We start from the raw sequence: 21,434 nt of genomic DNA on the forward strand, positions 1-21,434 counted from the left end.
TTACCAAGATTACCAAGACTTCACACAGTCTCAAAATATTCTGTTTTCAGCTCTTAAAATTGTTAATAATGAAGCCAAGGAACACCTTTACTATATGGCACCTCATCCATCAGAACATACCACTTCCAGCAGATCTAAAAATATCCAACAAAACAAGTCTGAAGTAACATGTATACTGAGAATCTCTGCAAGCAGTAAGTGTGTCTAGCAGCAGGAGAAACCCTTCAGTGGGTCTTCAGAAAAGCAGTCTGGAACTAACTCTCCCATTCTCTTGGCACTGCTTGTTGCAAACAACTGAACTTTCTGAAGGAAGTTCAGAGGTGCGATTCCAGCTCAGTTATCCACAGCACTTCCGTTCTCCTTCAGAGGAAAACAATACACTGTTCTTTAAAAGCAAGGCTACAGACCCCAGTAAGGGTGCAGGACTGGAATTAGGAAGCAAAGTGAAATTTGGTCACAAAAAGTGTAAACCTTGATGCAGGAAATGGGATCATTAGCAGAAATGGGAGGCAGAATGGCACAACGGAATGTTAACTTCACTTTGGTGAGATTAGTAATGACCAACAGCAGACAAAAAATGCCTGGAATAAGCTGTGTGCCTCTACAGTGACCAGAACAGTGACACACCTTTGACCATTTCCAAGAACTAACACAGTTACATAAGGCTTCCTTAGCAAGCTGAAATTTTACTGAAAATCTGTAAAATACAGCATGCAGCAATATCCTAAATGCACAGTAAGTGGCTGAAATACCAGACTTTAGGAAAGCCTCATCCTTCTACCTCTGCTTTGGTTTTACATAAATATATTACAGCAACCATACCTTTTCAAAACACAAAGCTCTTAGAAGTCATAATTTTGAAAACCCTTCCAAAAAGGTTCAGATTTCAGATGTTTGCAATGCTTGTGATGCATAATATCACAGAATAATCAAAAGCAAGTCTAAAAGAGCTAGGCTAAATTAGTCTACAAAGGAACTCAAATTACCAAATTTTCAGTATTTCTAATAGAAAGCATCTTCTGTTTTGCCCAACATTCCAATTCTTTTAAAAACACATTTATTATTTTGCATATTTAAGATCTACAAAGCACAAGGCAACCCACTCAGTCACTGAAGCAGTCAGCTGCACAGACTTTTGGGTTTTGAATTTTTGAACAGTCATGCTTCCACTGCTAAATATTCAGAAGAGTTAGCAATTATTAATCTGTAGTGTCGCTGCTTTTGACAATGCAGCACTCAAGAAGAAGAATGGAAGAGCATGACTGTCTTCTCTTCAGAGATTGCAACCAAGATTTCGTGCAAAACAAAAGAGAAACTCGTTAATTTGAAAACAATGGGAAGTATGAAAAAGGAAGAAGGTATTTTCCCTGCTGATCAGAACACACAGCACATACAGAATGGGTCAGGTTGGAAGGGACCACAGAGGGTCATCTCATCCAACCTCGCTGCTCAAGCAGGGCCATCCCAGAGCACAAGCCACAGCATTGTGCCCAGACTATTCCTGAGTATCTCCAGTGAGGGAGACTCCACTAGATTTGGATGAGTTCAGGAAAAATCATTAAACTGACATAAGGATGCCGGTTTGCTAACCACAGCCAAAACAAGCTGCGTACCGAGGCTGCACACAACCTAAAAAATTGAAAAGCCCAAACAGGCCAAATCTGTGAGACATTATCAAGGCAGTAACTGGTCCCAGAAGTGTCACTGGCGGCTTTGCTTTTGACGTCTTTCACAGAAACCTTTCCTAACAGCAAGAAGGGCCAGCAGGATGAGGTACAATTTAAGAAAGCTTTAATTTAAGGTTTAGGCTCGACATTAGGAAGAATTTCTTCACAGAAAGGGTGATGAGACACTGGAATATTCTGCCCACGGAGGCGGTGGAGTCGCCATGCCTGGAGGTGTTTGGGAAAGGGCTGGATGTGGCATTCAGTGCCCTGCTCCAGCTGACACGGCGGTGCCTGGTCAAAGGTTGGACCTGGGCTTTTCCAACCCAAGGGAGCCTGCAGGATATACTGGATTTCCAAGAGCGGAGGCAGACACACCTGGAAGGCGCAGATGCAGCGCTCTGGCTCACCAGAGGGACAGCACCAGGTCCCTTTCAGCAGGAAGCCAGCGCAAGCCGAGACAGGGCAGTGCCGCGGCACGGCGGCCCGTCACTGACACCCGCCCTCCCGCCGGCAGGGCCAGGCCAGCGCTGCCTCCCTGCTTCCCTTCCCTTCCCCGCTCCCCTTCCCTCGGGCCGCGCCTCCGCGGCCCGGCCGGGCTGGGCGCGCACGTGCGGCCGAGCGGCGGAAGCGGGGCGGGAGCAGTGCGCGCGCAGCGCCGGAACGGGCGGGGCCGGCGGCGGGAGCGGGCCCGGCCTGCAGCCCCTGCGGGCTCTGGGCACCGCGGGCCGGGTCGGGGTCTGGAGCGGGCTCGGCCCGCAGCCCCTTAGCCCGGCGGGCCCCCGACCGCCAGGATGAGGTGCAGGCGGTGCTGGTGCCGCGGGCAGGAACGTGGGTGTGGAGGGCGCGGGGCTGGAGCGAGAGCGTGTCCGGTTCGGGGATCGCCGGTGCAGCAGAGACAGGGGCTCTGGAACGGGTCTAGAGAAGGGCAGCAAAGACGATGAAGGGACAGGAGCATTTCTGTCACGGTGACACGCTGAGAGCTGTGTTCAGCCTCGAGAAGAGACGACCAGAGAGGCCTCATCAAGTCACGGTGACACGCTGAGGGGCCTGTTCAGCCTCGAGAAGAGACGACCAAAGAGGCCTCATTAGTGTGTATAAATATCTAAAGGCAGGATGGAGCCAGGCTCTCCTTGGTGGTCACAAGCAATAGGGCAAGAGGCAACTAGTGGCAGCTGGTGCACAGAAAATTCCACCTGAACACAAGAAAAATGTCCTTATTGTATGGGTTACCCTGCACTGGAACAGATTTCACAGACAGTTGTGGAGTCTTTCTCACAGGAGATATTCAAGAGCCACCTGGATGCAGTTCTGTGCAATGTGCCTCAGGATGACCCTGCTTGAGAAGGGAGGTTGGATAAGATTGGGGTTGGAGGTTGGACCCACTGTGCTCCCTCCCAGCCTCACCCATTCTGTGACTGTGATTCAATGAGAGCTGAACTGGGCTTTTGCACCCCCAGGGATCTGCCCAAAAGCTGTGATTGCACAAGGCAGGGGAAGGGAGGCAGAAAAAATAGAAAGGCTCTTGTGGATGAAATAGGTTTATAGGCAAGGGTGAAGTAGGAACTAAGATTATCAACATAAGGACTTCATTGGGAGGAGAGGAGATGAGTAATCAACCAGCAATGTAAAATAGGCTCAGTGATAGATAAGGAGCACTGAAGGATGGGTGTGATGGCAAGAGCCAGGAGCCTTCAGTGTGATAAACCCCAAGTCGTAAACATTGAAACCAGTAGACGTGGAGACCTGAATCTCAACTGCTTCTACAAAAACTCTTGGTATTTGGATGTGGTTAAAGAAACCCAAGCAGTGCTTTAAGATGTAAGGGAGAGAATGAGACAAGAGAGAAGCATCCCTTCCTTGGACCCCTCCTAACTTGCACCTCCACAAACCCAATGCTCCTCTGCTGCTCACAGCTGCAGCTGTGAATCTGGCACAGCTTACACCGCTGTCTGGTTGTTGGTGTGTGCACTTCTGGCCATACTTTTGCCAAAGAATTGATATCCTAAACAAGAAGGATCTTTTCCTTGCTGTTGCCCAAATGTGATTTTCAGTTCCAAACCGCAGAAAAATGAAATATAAAATGGCCATAGAAATAATCCAGGGTTTGAATGTAAGCCTTAAGGTGAAAGGCTTAGAAATTTCTGTCTTTTCAGTTTGTCATGGAGAAGAACAGGAAAAGTTGATTTTATTGTCCAGTGTAGGCTTCTAGATGGGACAAGGAGGTTTGGGGCAGCAAGGATTACATTTCACAGAGAAGCTTCAAAGGGTGTTATCCTGAAATTTTGCTGCATTATCCTGGATCTTGAATTAAGATGAAGTTTACAATTACTAAAACGATTTAATTGTTAAAATTGACCAGCAAAAGTGATGAATATTTTGTTACTTGGACTTGCTGAAAGAAGCTTTCTAGAAAAGCTTTGATCCAGCTCTAGGGTGAGACCATCTATTCAAGAGACAGCAGATCCCAGCTGCCTGCCTGTGAATTTACGTGGGGGATAACTCCAGTCAGATGTTTTGCTCTTTATACCAAAAGTGACATATGTAGAGTCACTTTTACTTGTGCCAGCTAAATGGAATGCTCTATGTTCTGAAGCTGCACTGAATCCTTCCCTTATGAGAAACCCTTAGCTGATCAGGGCTCAGGCAGTCACAGACCATGCATTTCCAGAATTTGGGAAAGGCACTAGAGGGTGCTGTGCTGAAGGAGAAGAAACAGGATTTGTATCAGCAGGAAAAGCCATCCCGACCTCTGCAAGGTGAAAATCTCCCTCTTTTTTCCTCTGAGACCGTGTAGGCCTCTTCCTGCAGTAACAGCCGTGTGCCTTTTTCCTAAGGGAGGGGGTCAACAGGTGCTGGTTTTCCTGAATCTTACACAAACTGACATAAGGAGTATCGACGTCGGGAGACAAAGAGTGTAGCCTGATGTATAAATACAAACTTAATGACATTAAAATTGTAAAAGATTGGTTGAGCATTATTAAATGCATCTTTTTTCTTAGTAAAGACAGGCCCCAGGGGAACCTTGGGAGGGGGCATGGGGACACTAGAAGTGTCCCCTAGCTGTGTCTCTGTGGCCTGTGACAGGGCCATCTGAGCAGGGCCCCTTCCCATCCTGAGCTGGTTGGATACAGGCCAGCTTGGATCCAAAAGCTGGGGCTGTGTCATCAGCACTGTAGGGCATGTAGGCCAACAGGCCTGGCAGGATTTATGAGTGCTGGAGGATGGCTCAGAGCAAGTCCAGATCTGTTTAGAAAAGGTTTTTAATGCTGTGGAAGCTCCTGGGGCCCGGTTCTGAGGAGCACAAGTGACAGGTGAACCCTCAGACAGTACAAGCAGGGGCTGCAATACAGCAGAAGGTGTGGGGAAGGAAACCAAACCCCTCGACAAGGCATGCTTTAGGCATCTGTGTGGTGCCTGGGACACAACAAAGATACACTTTAAATAATGGACACTTAGGACTTAAAATGCTGCATTTACATTTCTTGTTTCTCTAAAGGTCAAGATGAGTTACCCTCATTCAATACATTGGCAGGTGTGTATTTGTGTATTTTGTTTTCTGTGGGGAACATATTGTTTCTCTAAAGGTCAAGACGAGTTACCCTCATTCAATACATTGGCAGGTGCACTTATTAATGTGTATTTTGTTTTCTGTGGGGAACATTATGTTCTTGGGAACCTGTCAACCTAACAGAACGGTTTGGGTTGGAAGGGACCATGGGCAGGGATGCCACTTACTAGGTCATATTGCCCAGGGCCCCATCCAACCTGGCCATGAACACTTTTGGGGAGGAGGCAGCCACACTCCAGTGTATCTTCTGTATATCCTCAGTAAAGAAAATGTAGCAATCCAGGAGATGTTTAGAGTACCAAACCCCCCCCTTCCATTTTTGTGTTACATCTTCCATTTCAGCAATTTTCAAACATTTTACATTCTCAGTCACAAGTGTAAATCAAGGGGAAGGAACAAGAATAAAACTCTACCTGCGGTTTGGTTTTTTTTTTTATGTTTGTAATTAGTACATTAGAAAAATCCCAGCAGAGTTCACAAGCTCAGAGGGAAGCTCAGCTGCTGCCCCCTCCTCTTGCTGCACAATTCCCAATTTCCTTCTGGCTACAGCCTCAGTGGCTACAGTAGGAAAATCCCACCTTTGGAGGAGGCTTATCCTTTATTACCAGGCTGTTTTGCTACAGTTAGCTACTCTTTCCATCTCTTTCCTGTTGCCTTCAGCAGGAATAGGGAGGCTTGAAGACAGGATCAGATTTTTTGCCTTCTACCACTGTCAGTGAACCTAATACAGTCATAAAAAAGTGAAAAGGTGGAGCCAAATCAACAACAACAACAACAACAACAAAAAAAGATCATGTAAGAATCTGAACTTTCTGATTTCTCAAGCAGCTTGTATAACTACAGCTTCACCAGCATAAAGGCAGCCAGGGTGATTTATGCTGGCTCTTCACAGTTTACACGTTTCATATCTCTTGATGACTTTCAGTTGAGATTGCATGCATTACTCTTCCTAACAGTAGAAACATTTGGCTGCTTTTTTTTTTATTCAAAGTGTAGCTATTCCTGTAGATAGGCACCTTGCTTACAGTAAACAAGTGCCAACACCAGTGTACCAGAACACACAAACTGTAATTTGCACGTCTAGACTTTATTATTACAGCATTTTAGTTGCAATTTATCCCAGACACACAAGTCAATGTAATTTTACACTTCATTATGTCTGCTGCTGTTTTCCCAAGCAAATCAGCATTTAAAAAAAAAACCTGCAGAACTTTAGCATTACTAAAAAACTCTGGAAATGACAGTAGGTGCCAGTCTGTAGAGCAAAAACCATTTTTCCACAATCCCTCTTCTCACTAGTCATCAGCTATTCGTAACAGGGCTTATGCTATTTTTCAGATTCATGGAATATGAAATTACAAGATACTACTATTTATTAATAAATGACTCAACCAAAAGGTTTTGAGCCTGCAGAGGTAGCTAGTTACACAAAAGGAAAGCAGAAAAGCAATCCACAACCTAATCTGAGTCTGGAGAGACCACAGGCCTTTCCAACTGCTTCAGAATTCCTATTATAATGTATATATTTAAGTAAGATATGTTTGATCATCTTATTATATTTTCCCTTCCCAGTATGTGACAGGAGATTAAAGCAGATCATAATTATCCTTTATATTGCTTGACAAGCTCACCATCAGTGTGACAGGTGATCTGGAATGTTGTCTTCAGTGTGCTCCAGCCACAGCTTTGACATCGCTGACATTTCAGATACAGCAGGCTCAACACAGAGGAACTTGCTGAAGTTACCTCAGTGGCTTCTATTTATCTGTACTTCCCAGCTCTGTGACCTTCAAAGGACATACAGTCATTCACATGTCATTTGGCCTTACTGCTCTATTGTTCTGCAGGCCTTGGTGGATTTCCCAGGGAGATTTATGGACAGCTAGCTTCATGGGATGTACATGACTCTTCCAAAAAAGCCCAAACAAGCCTAATGCCAAAACCCCACACCAACAAAAACTGCCTTGTCTTTTGAACAGTGTTCCCTCCCACAAATGAGTGGAGTTTCTGAAACTCCAAACCTGCATCATGAAGGATGAAGCAATCACAAGGCCAGTTCAGGGTGGCGGTTGAATAATAAATACAAATTAGGCTACTACAGCAGGCCATGAGAATAAGGAAATTAAAACATTATTTAATATGGTATTTACTTATTCATGAGGAATAGTAAAATAAAAAAAAATACCTTCCAGACTGCCCTGGGCATTATGATGCAAATGCACCTTGTACTTGGGAACTGTTGCAATGTCTGAATGCTTAGAAATATGTATAAGCTGCAGTCAGGAGAAAACACCATGCCAGTCATTTTCAAATGGGTCTTTCCATAAATTACTTTATTTCTCATTAAATGAGCACAGAGTCATTACCATATTAATAACAGATATGTTTATTATTACATATCCATCAGTGCGGCTTTCAATACCACTTGAAACATGCAAATCGTCCTAAGGACGAATCAGTTTTCCAGTGCTTCTTATTTAATACACAACTGCAAAGCCATTATAAATTATTGAGGAGGTATTTGGTTAAGAAATAAAATAAAATAAAACCATACTGCCCATACCATGAATGTATTCCTGCTACAAAGCAAGAGTCTGACAGCATTTACTGAAATTCCTGAATTTCACCCAGAGCTTTTGCGTCTTTTTTTTCCTGCATTGCCTGCACATCTCTTGGCTTATGAACAAGAATCAGTCTTTCTTTGTAAGAGGAATTCTCACTCAAAGATTGTACTTAATTTAGAAATGCATCTAGCATCTACAATACTTCAACCAATTAAAGTTCAATAAAAACTACTGATATGCAATAGTTTTTTAGAGGTTTCTTTTGCTTAGTTTTAGGTTTCTACATTTATCGACATGGCAATAATACAATTATCTCAAATTAAGGCACTAAAAGAACAATGTAAAACCAAGTAAAAGTGTTCTAAGAATAATTTACAGTTCAAACAGTGCATATATTTCTTAAAGGTTTGTTAACTTAATGTACGTTATCACTTAAAATTGTAAGGCAATACATTATACAGTAATAGAAATGATGTACCCCAAAATATGCTTCCAAACTCGGTGGTTCTTTTTACTGTTAGTTTCTAATGCCTCTAACAATAAAATAATTCAGTATGGCTTGGCAAAAATGCATAGATTAAAGGCAATTACTTGTTTTTCCCCCCTTTACAAACCTGCTGCATCAGTATTTTGTAAAGCATAATGCAAAATATTTAACACTTTGATCCATTCCATAGTGGGTGGTTAGCATTAAGGCTGTAAAGAACTCTGCAGTGAAGGCACTGAAGTTCAAGTGATAAGGCTTCATTTTAAGCTAGTTCTGCAGTCTTCAAGAGCACAACTTAAGAGTCTTGAAAGCAATTGCAGTCCTTCTCGCTGAGAAACCTTCCTCTTCTACTCCGTTTCATATGCTCATCTTGACATAAATATCCCCTTCACAGGGTTAACAGTCTTTTTCTTTCACTGGTACAAAGAAAGTTGGCTGCATTTCATTGTGACTGACAGGCTTTTTTGAAAAAATCCAAAAGGCAGCACCTTTTTTATATACCTAGCTAAGCTTTATTTGCTTTAACTTGCATTACATAGTAATAATTAATCTAATCTACCTTGAGGCAAACCCGCAATTAAACACCCTCAGCGTGCTTTTGTGCCAAAGCAAGGAGGAGACAGTAATAGCAATCTTAACCCTGAAGCCTGTGATAGTTACGTTGAAAGGAACAACAGCCCGTCTGCACTGCTCTGTGTGGTTAAAAAAAGCCCTGTTTCTCTGACTGCATCCCATGAGGTTCCATTAAGCACTGTACATGTGGTTAGCTGGAACAAAAAAGAAAACAGACAATTAATAACAAATATAAAAATTAGCTTTGTAACACTAGTGTGTGTTTGCCAAGAGCCTCAGCGAAGAAAAGACTTGATTTTAACAGATTTTTTTTTGCAATTGACAAGGTACAATACTAACATCATACCTACATAATCTTCCACAAACTGTTCTCAGTTTCAAACAACATTAAGCAAACACAGAGATCAGACAGACGATAATATTACTGCAGCTTTACAAGTAAGCAATTAAGAGCCAACAATCATGGGTGTATTCATGGCAAAGGCAAGGTGACCCCTTTTCACTTGCAGGACAAGAAAAGGCTCTCTAGGCTAAGAGCACGCACATGCAGCTGCAGAGCTCATCTGATGCACAGGAATTTTGGCTGGTTGGTTGTTTTCCTCTTCAAACATGCATTAACTTGACCAAGTGCCCAAATCCAACTGTATTAAAACAAAATATCTCAGCTGTGCTAATACAATGTGAATATATCAGCAGACTGGAAGCTATAAAGTGTAGGTTCTGATCTCGAAGCAGTACTGCAAATGCCAGCAAGTTCATCATGAAGTTCTGATTCACTGTCATTAGTGGTAAGTTATTAAAATGAGGAATAGAACTGAGGATGAACTTTCATATGCAAAGCTCCTTTCAAGGGGTCTGAGACACCTCTCCATGAAGTCAAGGAAGCAGTGCCTACTGACTGCAAAGAAAGGTGGGTCAGACCCTGAATGAAATGTACTGGAATGTCTTCAAGCATGTGTTCAAGTCCATATCCATTCAACAAACCAGTTAATGCCTGCTTACATGGTAGGACTCCATCACCGAGGGCAAGTTCTGCTATACTGTCTGACAAGAGAACAATTTTCAGATACTCAGTAAAAGCCAGATACATACATCCCATAAAAATCATTGCTCCTTCTCTTATTCCCACACTTAGATAAAGTGGTGAGGGAGGAGGAGAACTGCAGGATACATGAGTCCATAGAGGCTGATACAACAATTGACTGCCTCCTGGGAGGAAAAGAGCCTGCTGCTCCTCTGCTTTATCACCTCCCTGACCCCAGCAGAGCATCCTCCTACTTACCTGTCCTCAGCTTTGGCAATCACTGCACTTCTCAGTACACTGATCTACTCACTAGCTTGGCACAGTTAGTCTACAGTTTTTGACAGTCAGGAAACTGAACTGTTTACCTTCATGGAAGGGTCCAAAATGGATCATTTCAAACTTATCTAGGATTGAAGGACAGAAAAGATGGAGAAGACAACAGAGAGGGAAAATCCTCCCCTTTAAGTAGGAACAGGCTGTCAAATGAGCTCAGCTACTGTGCTGAGCCTACCAGTTAAGTGTTCAGTATATAAGCTACACTGTGAATTTATTTAATAAGCCAAATTTAAACACCGGTACATTAGAAGTGAATTTTCCTAAAAAAAAAAAAAAAAATCCATTGCCTCTTCTTTTTAAACACACAGGACAGAATATGTAGTGGTATCAGGGCATAGGCTGGACATAGTCCATCCCAGAAGTACTTGTCTAGCTCATAGATACAACTCACAAAAAATTTGTCTGAGAAAACCACAAAAATGTCCACAGTGCAACTGCCAGAATGAAGAGTTCCAACCTGGTCTTTTTTTTAATGCTTCTCTGCTCAGTGGAACTCTGAATCTTTTCACTGTTTGCTCACATTGCTCTGCAGGTGCCAGGCAGGCCCCACTACACTCCAGTCAACCCAGTGCAGCTGTCTAATGGGACAGAGTGTGTCACAAAGACACCCAGGGAGCTCCCTGAGCACCAGGGCAGTGTAAGGGCCCCCACCTGCCTCTTGCAGACATCTCCAGGCAGCACGACAGGCAGGAGCACACACACACCCAGCACTCCTGCTGCTCAAGGGCTGTGCCTCTCTAAATGGCTTATGCTCAACAAGCCTCTTTCTCCACAATCAATGACTACAATATGCAGCATTAAAACAGAGTTTCTTACAATTAATTACATGTTCTAAGAAGCTCTGTCAGTATTTAATACCATCAAGAAGCAAGATATCAGTTATGTCATCAAGTTCACTGATGGATTTGGGGTCAGTCTAGAAGAGTAATATAAATGTTAACTGTTTGATCCATGTCACAGCTTGTCAGATAAATTCAAGAAGCTAAAGAGGTAAGATACCATGCAGGTATTAACTTCTGAATTGACAGAAAACCTAAGAGCTTTATTTCTTCCTAAGAACTTGGAAGATCTCCTTGGGTGATGGAGAAAGGTGTGAGCAGAGGCTGCACACCAGAGCAGCTGAAGAAAATGCAAGGCTGCAGTATTTGGAACAACTGATCTGACGTGACATCCACTTATGCAAGACCATCATCATCACCCTTCCTCCTTTTGTTCTTGAGGCTCTCCCCCAAACCTCTGTAACTTTGGAATCCAACAGAAAATCCCAAGCTTTTCTCCTGTGGATTTATGGTTGGATTGTTTTTGTTGTCATGCTTTGGATTTTTTGGCTTTCCTTTATGCAAAACATTCCTGGATTAATTTTCTGCTGAAAAACAGACCAGTTCACTCTGGTAATCTGTGAAGCATGAACTGAATCAAGATAAAGCTCAGGAATGTGCAGCTGTCCTCCTTCTGGTGCTGGTGAGCTAGTAGACTAATTGTATCTTTGGGATCTTAAAAACAGAGCTTTAATAATGGTGTTTCTCATATTTTAAAGACGTTCCATTCCCTACTTGTGCATTTCTGTGATTCTGTAACACTCTCAACAGGACAATGCTAACAGTATTAATAACAGCAATAGTCTGGGTACCTGATGTCCCCAAAAATACCAATTCCTTTAAGAGTTACTGTAAGCTTTCAAATATCCAAATCTGTTCCTTCTATAACAGATTAGCTGCACACTTATCCTTGCAACTCCAAACCAGCACTTCTATTAAGACAGAGTGAAACATAATCAATTAATTGGTTTAAGAGAATGGATTTTTCTCCCAAAAGAGTATGCATGAAACTGGTTATTACAGCTACCAGAGGACCTTGCAAGGATAAAATGGAGAGCATACTCAGACTGCAATTCAAAGAGGTTTTGGAAGAAAAAGTCTATCACTCTAAATATCCAAAGGTGAAATAAAGAAGTATGGGATTATCTTGAAGGCCTTCAAGAATGTATTAGGCCTTCATGAATATATTATGATCTCAAAACTATGATCCCTGGGAGTGTTCAAGGCCAGGCTGGATGGGGCCCTAAGCGTCCTGATCTACCCTGGCAGAGTGGGTTTGAACTAGATCATCTTCAAGGTCCCTTCTAACCCAAACCATTCTAGCATCACTTATGTTTTAGAATGGAAGTCCTGGGGACAAGAAAATCAATGCCCTTTTTGTCTTTCATATTTTTTCTCATCTGCTCCCTTCAAAGAGGATGTTTCATGATATACCTCATGTCTCCTTATATGCACAAGTCTGCTTTTACTGCATTTCATGCCAGGAATGTTTGGTAGCCCTGCCAATCTGGGAAGACTCTTTTCTTACTGAGACAATAGTTTCTACTCCATACTGTCAATTCATTCAGTTATTTGGGGAGAAAACAACACACATACTGTATCAGGAAGCTAATAAAGGTTAGAATCAGATTACAGCAACCTAAGCATTAAAACGTGTATTTTACACCATGTCCTGGTTAATGCATACAGTCACAAATAGTTTACAAAAACAACTGCTGGGATAGAAGACAAATGGGAATGAGTAAGCAGGGAGGAAGAACAGAATTAATACTTAACTAGCCTCACAACAAAAGAATTGGCCTAACAACAGACAGAATCTGTAAGTTTCTCATTTCAGCCCCATTTGCAGAAGACTTCTAGCATACACAAGCTCTGAGTCAATCCATGGATGGGATGACTGTGGATCACCCTTGCTGCTAAATGCCTTTACTGACATATCCACTGGGCCTAGCCTCTAAACAGGAAAAAAACCCAGCTCCCTCCCAAGCACTGGCAGGCCAGGTACCACCTCCATGGTACCTTTCCAAATGTGAAGAGCTGATAAATTTACTGTAGTAACAGGAGACTTCTGCTCCTTCCTTTGGGATTTGAACAAAGATTTAGATCAGCACTTCAACAGCCATAACAATGGAATTATTTCACAATTCCACATGGAATAGGACTAAAGATGGAGGGGGTTTTTAGCCAAGAGGATCTGTAGTTTTTGTAGCTTATTTCTCACCTAGCTTTTCCAGAAGTATTTTTAACAACTTTTCGGAATGACTGGTTTGCTGAGGATCTTGTAGACAAAGTTCTAGGAGAAGCACGAACAAAAGAAGATGGTGGTGTCTTAGGGATCTTCTTTACTAAATGTGTCACCCACTTCTTCTGTTCATCTTGACAGGATGCCAACAAGAGCATATCTCTTGCTGTAGTTACATCATAACTCACTACAAGGAAAAAGGAGAAAGATGATTCAGTGAAAACCCAGGCTCCTTTTCAAAGTAAGAGTTATGGCACACCAACTGTGCCACTGGAGGGAACAATGGCACCTATATACATTCTTGTACTGGATTTGTTTATATATTTTTGGAAGACAACAAACAGCAGGGAGGATTACAAATATAATGTTTTTCATGACTTGTCATTCTGCATTAAGATTCTTGAGTCTTAACATGAACATTTGAGAAATGAGAAACTTAAACTAATTACAATTTTAATAAGCTGAAGAGTTGTGTGGGTGCCTTATGGCCAAGTTCCAGAGTACATACCCTGAATGCTCCATTTCACAGAGGAGAAACTTTTGCTCCAGTCTGTGAGGTAGCTGAAGAACCACTCTGCAAGGCCTCAGCAGAGCTTGCTGATGCAGCCACTGCAATTGTTCCCACCATGGGTCAGGTATGAGAGCAGAGGGAACGGTGAGGGCACCAAGGAGCTGCCCAGTACCTGGGCATAAACCTCTAGGGAACCTGGTGCTCTCAAGGCCCTCAGCAGAGCTCCACCAGGTACACCGCAGTCCTCCCTACAGAGGTTTGCCACAGCTGCCTGTTCATAAACAGTGTAACAGCCTATTGCTTTAGTAGCAATTTCCACAATTAAAGTCACTGAACTTCAGTTTTAAGTTTAAAATTAAACTGAAGTGCTTTTATTCACCTCCAGTAGTTCAGCAGGTTTGGCTTAACCACATGGAGAATACAGAACAGAAAAAACCCATGAGTATACCTTTACACGGTGCAATTAATTCCTCCTTTTTATCCAAGTGGTCTCTGTGGCACTTCACATGGCATCTTCGACATTCTAGGGCAGCAGGGGGTTTAAAGACGTGCCAGAGAGGTTTGGCACAGGCCTCACAGTTGGCTGGAAAGTGGTATAACGTGGGAATAAATTCATGGCCTTTGTGATTTAGAAAATTTGTCTTCTCTGCCGGCTGTACTGGTTCTACCTCCAAATCCTTCCTGCATTCCCCCTCATTAGCATAGAGAATCTGAAAAAGAACACTGCTGTGTTATTCTTGAAGCACTAAGTACTTTTATACCCTTTCCAAAGAAGTCACCACTTTTGCAAGAGAGTTGAATTGACAGGAGAATATACTTCTTTTTACCTGGAATATTTTAGGAATTTCTTCAGTTTCAGCTCTATATACATCTCCTTGAGTTACAGGCCGGACATGAAACAGCTTACTAGATTAGAAGAAACATGAATCAGAAAATGCTAAAAAGTTATGTATGGTTCAGAACAATTATCAAACTGCTTTGAAGTTCTTAGAAATTATGCAAGCAACACAGCCTACTTCAACACTGCAATATGATTTTGGGAACTAATTCATAAACCATACAGATTTTGTCTACCCACATAAGACCAAAATATTTCACAGCACGGAAAGAAGGTTATCTTACAATGGATTCAAGATCCATCATGATAAATTTACTTAAGATAAAGGCTTTCAAATACTTCCTCAAAACACTAGGAAGTCTAACATTATTGCTAGAAAAGCTTAGTGAAAACCTGGATGAAAGTAACCATATTAAGTAAAATACTATCCAGTAGTTTTTTTACTAAATCATGTTATGGCTTGATGAACAATCTGTGCCAAAACATCACAAAAGGAAATCTGGGGCACCAGCTGTTGAAAAAAACTATTTAAATTGGAACAAACATCCTGTGGGTCAAGACTCTAAGTCCACCTCTCCCAAGATCCTGTTTTCAGCCATGGCTGTAGCAGGTATTTAGGAAAAGAGAGTACAAAACAGTTCTAAGAGAAAATAACCCTTTTCCTGGTTGAGGAATTGGCAGCTGAAGCACTTCCTGAGTTTGAGAGTCCTTCCAGACCACTGTATTTGTTATTCCCTGATACATCTATTCATGAATTCTAAAACCATTTTTCAATTACTATTCTGTAAGATCCCATAATGTCAATCAGCTGTTCAAACATCACAGTTGTGTACCAGTGAAGGGCTTCAGTGATATTTGATACCATTTTCCTTATGTATAACCAATGTAAAGGAACCACAATTAATATATTTTACCACTTTAAACAGAAAACAGCTGGAAAAGTTAGAAATGCTTTGGACTAGAACAGCAATGATCCTTTCTCTTTTTTCTCTAACTTATAGCAATCATAGGACAAAGAGCAAGTACTGTCAAAGTTCTGTTAATGGTAAAATACAGATAGACATTTTCCAACTAGCATGGGAAATTAAGAATTATTTATGGAATTTTTATTTCAAGCTTCTGGATTTGCTATCTGCTATTTCACACACAACACTCTTTTGTCAACTTGTATCCAAAACTAACAATGACTTTACTTACTCTATATCTAGTACCATAGATGGATTAGACTGGTCCTTGTCTTTTTCATCATTGTAGAACAGTATCTTTTTACTGCTCACCACCACATACTGTGGAAAGAAAGGGTAAAACAGTTGAAATCGCATTTTAAAAAGCAATTTATTTATCCTAATGTACTCCCACATGCACATAAAAAGCCAGAGTAAATGAAAGGTTTCAAATTAACATCAGGAGATATTCAAATCAACCTGAAGGCAGCTATACTACAGACAGCTCTGCAGTGATACAGTTGCAGTTGACTGAATTGTCCCTGGATCACTCTAAAATGCTTGTGATGACTCTGCAAGTCCATCTGTACACAAACTCACAAATTGCAGTTGCTACTAGCAGGTCACTAGGAAATTTACTATATCACTGAGAGTGACACAAAGCAAAAGCTATCACTTATTGATAATTAAAAAACTTCTCTAGTTCTACAGGCCTGCAGGACTCACTGGCACTTCACACCTAACTGCTGGTAGGCTAAAACAGAGTCCTATGGCTCCTACTATTTCCTACACTTCCAATTTAATAGACTGGTAAAATAAACAGCCAAAATGAATTAGCAGAAACAGAGGTCTGGTGCCAATGAATACACTGAGATAGTTAAGATCAAACACCTCTAACCTAAGCACATCCCAGTAAGTTCAAGACTGGTATTCACTGTCTGCTGCTCTTCACTGGGAGTTGCTAGTCTAACATATTTGCTGGAGCTGTCCACAAGCATAAGCTCAGTGACAGCTGTGCCTGTTCCCTCCCCTGCAGTTTCAAATGTTTTAGAAGGAACTGTAAGATATAAGACACTAAGGAGGATTAAAAGGAGGCAAACTGGCAGCTCTGACTACCCTGATCTCCTGATTCACAAATAATATAACCCAGAAGAACAGAAAAGCATGAGAGTGAATGCACCAATAGTTCATCTTGAATCCAGTACTGGCAGGTAACTGGATGGGTTTCTGCACAATGCAGATACTGATAATTTGAATAAATGCCTACTTCTTATACAAAGGAAGGTTTCAACCTCATTTTACATAGCACTTGAAGCTGACCTCAAAACCTGAGTATGAAAGTCACCTTAAGTTTATACAACAGCATTTTTAAAATGTGCTGTGCAAGGTATGAGCTACAGTTGTAAATATCAGTTACTGAAATGCACCTATAAAACGTCATGAAAGGGCATTCTGTCACAATTCCTTAATAGAAAGCCTGATCAGTTTGAGTAAGTACTAAATGTGAGCCTCCTGTGATTTTTCCCATTGAACAAAAAGACTGTACTTCAATTCCTTTATCCACTCCAATAGAAAACTAATGCCTTTTTCATCTTTGAAGTGTGCACCTCTGCCTTTCAGAGATAAGAGCAAGCCCTGCAGATGACAACTATCACAAATGCAAATTCTGACTGTAAAGGGATTTCATTATCACACTATATATAAGCCTTGGTAAAAGAACAATATAACCTCACCAAAAAAAAGTTATGTACAACAGTGTCAATATCCTGTTGTGAACATATTAAAAAATCTTCTGACAGTAGTTCTCTTTTACAGTCATTTTTGAAGGATATTATATCATCCTTATTTGGGACGAAATGAAGTTCCAAATAAAAAATAAGAGTAACCCATTTCAATGTTAGCTTTAGGTATAACTGAAGTGTTTATTCTCAAGTAAGTTTTCCACACTCACCCCTCCCTAACTTAAGCTAAGTAACACAGAGGGCATCAGGCAAAAACATCAGTGCTACTGACATTTGAGTCAGAAATGCAGCAGCTCAAATTGTAACAACTCAGGCATCAATCCAATTACACTCCTAATATGATTTTGCTTTTCCTTTAATTTAATCTGGACATGCCTATATTTGAGGTTGCATATACCTCCCACTTTCACAAAACTGAAACTGCAGCAGAATTAGGAAGAGAAGCACCTGAGGAGGCTGACCACCTGCCAGCTTGTTTCAGCAGCAACAGTCGCTGAAACAAGTTCAGTTCAGCCAACAGAATGCACATGTGAGAGAACACAGTCCCTCCCTACTGTGTCTCACTGATATGAACCTCAGCTAGTTAAGGAACTTTATCAGTACATTTTATTTCATGACTGAGCCATCCATCTGCAGCTCAAATTCCTCCAAAGTGTGAGCATATTCAAACTAGGGAAGTGTTGGAAAGGAATGGATTAACTGCCTAAAATATCTTGAGGCAAGTAAATATGCCTATACTGGGCATGCCTGAAGAAATTTGGATAGTCTTTCACTGGAGAAGCTGCATTTATCAGGAGTTTAAAATTTCATTTGTCAGAGAATACAAAAATAATCTCAATTTTTACAAAACAACCACAAAAGAAGATATATATATATATTTTATATATATATATATATATATATTATATATATATTATATATATATCTTCTTTTGTGGTTGTTTTGTAAAAATAGATATATATAATATATATCTATTTATATATATATATCTATTTATATAAATATCTATCTATATATATATATTTATATAATATATAAAAGATATATATATAATATATATAATCAGAGAATACAAAAATAATCTCAATTTTTACAAAACAACCACAAAAGGGTACTTAGAAGCATTCTATCAGAAAAATGACACAATATTTTATATAATCCGGAACAGAACAAAGCTACCTGATTTGTGCCAGGCACCATCAATTCTATAATAAGAGGATTCAAGCAGCCTTAGCAGTCAAACAGAACTACAGGAAGCATCTGCCATTTGGTTTTGTTCCTGGTGGTGAACACTTTTTTTGTGGGTAAAGCACCTCTTTCTGTATACTTCTGCTATTAATACAGTCAAACAGAACTACAGGAAGCATCTGCCATTTGGTTTTGTTCCTGGTGGTGAACACTTTTTTTGTGGGTAAAACACCTTCTCTTTCTGTATACTTCTGCTATTAATATTGTTGGTTTTATTGTGCTTGCCTTAGTCTTGCTTTGTGCTTTCAGTAAACTGTTAACTCAACCCATAAATTCTGCTTTTGTTCCTCCCTCACCCAAAGGGGTGGGGGAAAGGTGACTGGCCATTAGTTGAAATAGGGCAAAACTTATCACTCGCTCCCAGCAAGCCAGAATAGGCGGTGGTTTTAACTTACAGACAATCCACCAAGGCCTGACATTGATGTAAAAATAGGTGGGTCTGGAACTCAAACACTTGGAGTGTTTAAAGAAGGCCATGGAAGCCCACTGAAAATAGCAGTACTTAAAAGAAAGAGTAGGGCAGCTAAAGACCCAATACAAACCCTCAAGTGCTTCTGTGACAGGAATGAATCCCTTCTCCCTTAAATTTTATAGGAATCATTTCCAGCTGTTGTAGAATGTGAATATAAATAGGAGCATTTGAGAAATACCTTTCAATAAGAATCAGAAAATTACTTCAAAAGTGTCATTAATAACTCAGTAATTCCCAGTAGCAGGCTTTGAATATAAAGAAGATGAAGGAAAAGAAACTGTTTAATACAATAAGTTTTTAAAATTTAAAAAATTCTAGAGACCACGTTCACTTTTGTATTTAGTTGTACTAAAAGATGATCAAAGGGGGAAAGTGAGAAGCCAGAAAAGATAATCAGAAATTGGTTCCAAGTATCTCAATTTGAACATTGGATGTTTCAAAGAAACAGATCATAACCTTTGCAGAGGCATAACAAAAAACTGCTTTGTTTGGAGTGGGAATTCTGGCACAGAGATCACGTTTCTGAAAGTAAATCAGTTATTTTTAAGAGAAACCAATCATTTTAAAGGTAAGGGAAACAGAAACCTCCTTGGAAATCATGTGTAGCAAGTTAAGAGTGTGATGCACTCTTCCATGACCCTCAGTACATTTAAGTGTGGTATTCCCTATTCTCTGCTGCCAAGTTGCACAAAGAGGCTCTTTTTCAGTGACAGAATTATAAAGATGCTTACTCAAAGAAGAAACGTGATTTTTAATGGTCCCAAGATGCTCACTGTAAAGCATTTGTAAATTTGCATGATGTCATTACTAAAGGTTTCATACTGAACTTGAATTTTCTTGGGTTTTTTTTCTTCAAACATGTACATACACTAAATTACTTTTAATTATTTTGTTTGTTTCTTAAATACAAGTTGTAAAATCTATTCACCACATGCCTAGAAACTTTTCCAAGGAAATTGAGGAAGAAAGGAAAAAAGGCATCTGTACCTGTTTCTTCCAGCCATGCCGCCTTATATTTCCTTTGTTTGGTACTGAAAGCCAACCTTCAAGTCTTGATTCTGGTTTTAAAAAATGCATATTTAATAATTTTGTGTATTTATAATATTAAAGCAGAATAGCACAAAAGCAAACTACAACTAGAAAGGAAGATGTACTACATGCAGTAATGAGCAATTACCTATTCAGCAAAGCAGAATAAAAAGCACAGCTAAATAAAATGAAGATATAAGCATTTAATTCATGCTTCATCACAAGCCAACATCTGATTACATCGTTACTGCACAATAAAAGTAAAGCTGTTTTCCTTGATGCCAATATCCAACATTGTATGTAAATAGTTTGCAAACAGCCAGGCAGGAAAGACTTTGCTTTGAAAATATATTATAGCTTAAATTAAGAGATTTTCAATGTAAACATAATTTAACATTCAGAGGGGCTGTATGAAAATACTCAGCAGGAAGATGCAGGAAGTAAAATAAATCAGATCCACATTTTCCACAGGAAACAAAAAAAGGAGAGAGAGCACAAGAGCAAGCAAAGCTACATGGGTGTCCCATTACTCACAGAAGATAAGCATAGGAGATAATTAAATAAGGAATGCAGGAAGAATCAACTAGATATAAAGAATAAGAGACAAGTATTTTACTCAAATTTTCAATGAAAAATTATCCAAAGAGAAATGTAATATCCTGTTTTCCCACCATTAAACTACTGAAATAATTTAGCATGATACAAAAAAAGGGACAGGAAAGCCACAGGAAAATTTGCATTCTGCCTAATGTTGATTTAGAAAGTCCTTCCAGCTAACTGAGAATGGCTTCTAAAATTTAAAATTATGAAGCCAGGTAATAGTTGCACTGAAAACTTCAAAAACATTAAGTTAAAATTTTCTGAAACATTCTCCACAACTATTTATGTCCTGAGGAGCTACTGGTTTCTTTTGTCTTTCAGGAATTACTCCATGTGAGGTGTATCCCAGCAAGTTCTGAAATGCATTCAAATGCATACAAGTTATTGTCCATGTGCTTTGCTATATAGAATTACAATGGGACTGACAGCCTAGCAATCATTATAAGGCATGGAAAAGCCCTTCCCACATTAGCCTTACAGCAGACAATATTTAGAAATGGACTACACTTAGAAATATGGAATCATTTCCCATCATTTCTCCACACAGAATAGCTTCAAAATACTGGAGGGCCACTGAAGTACTGGTATCAACTGGAAGAAAAGCATGTTAGCAGAACTCATTCCTGTAAGAGAACTTCCCAGAAAAATGAAGGAAATTTGTACCTTCCTGCCTTCTCACATCTGCATAAGAACTGTGGAAACTGGGGGTGCAGGGGTCCCCACACTCCCCAACTCTAACCCCTCTGCTATCCCAGACTATCCCCAGTTATA

General features: G+C 40.5%; 1 protein-coding gene across 3 annotated transcripts in view; it reads right to left on the reverse strand.

The window, feature by feature from the left end:
- Positions 1 to 7,539: 7,539 nt before the first annotated feature.
- The window catches only part of ROCK1 (Rho associated coiled-coil containing protein kinase 1), an 85,134-nt gene continuing 71,239 nt past the window's right edge, over positions 7,540 to 21,434 (reverse strand). Inside the window, exons 28-34 of one of the 3 annotated variants that reach the window (XM_039706066.1) lie at positions 20,022 to 20,092; positions 15,826 to 15,914; positions 14,618 to 14,696; positions 14,239 to 14,500; positions 13,259 to 13,466; positions 9,862 to 9,903; positions 7,540 to 9,053 (exon numbers count right to left, since the gene is read on the reverse strand). In XM_039706066.1, coding sequence (XP_039562000.1) covers positions 9,876 to 9,903; positions 13,259 to 13,466; positions 14,239 to 14,500; positions 14,618 to 14,696; positions 15,826 to 15,914; positions 20,022 to 20,092 — 737 coding nt within the window. In that variant the 3' untranslated portion in view covers positions 7,540 to 9,053; positions 9,862 to 9,875. Of the gene's footprint in view, positions 9,054 to 9,861; positions 9,904 to 13,258; positions 13,467 to 14,238; positions 14,501 to 14,617; positions 14,697 to 15,825; positions 15,915 to 20,021; positions 20,093 to 20,597; positions 20,647 to 21,434 lie in introns of those variants that run through there. The other 2 variants (XM_039706067.1, XR_005627166.1) reach the window with 2 other exon arrangements.

Source organism: Passer montanus, unplaced genomic scaffold, assembly GCF_014805655.1.
Source record: "Passer montanus isolate IOZ18808 unplaced genomic scaffold, ASM1480565v1 scaffold19, whole genome shotgun sequence".
Taxonomy (NCBI): domain Eukaryota; kingdom Metazoa; phylum Chordata; class Aves; order Passeriformes; family Passeridae; genus Passer; species Passer montanus.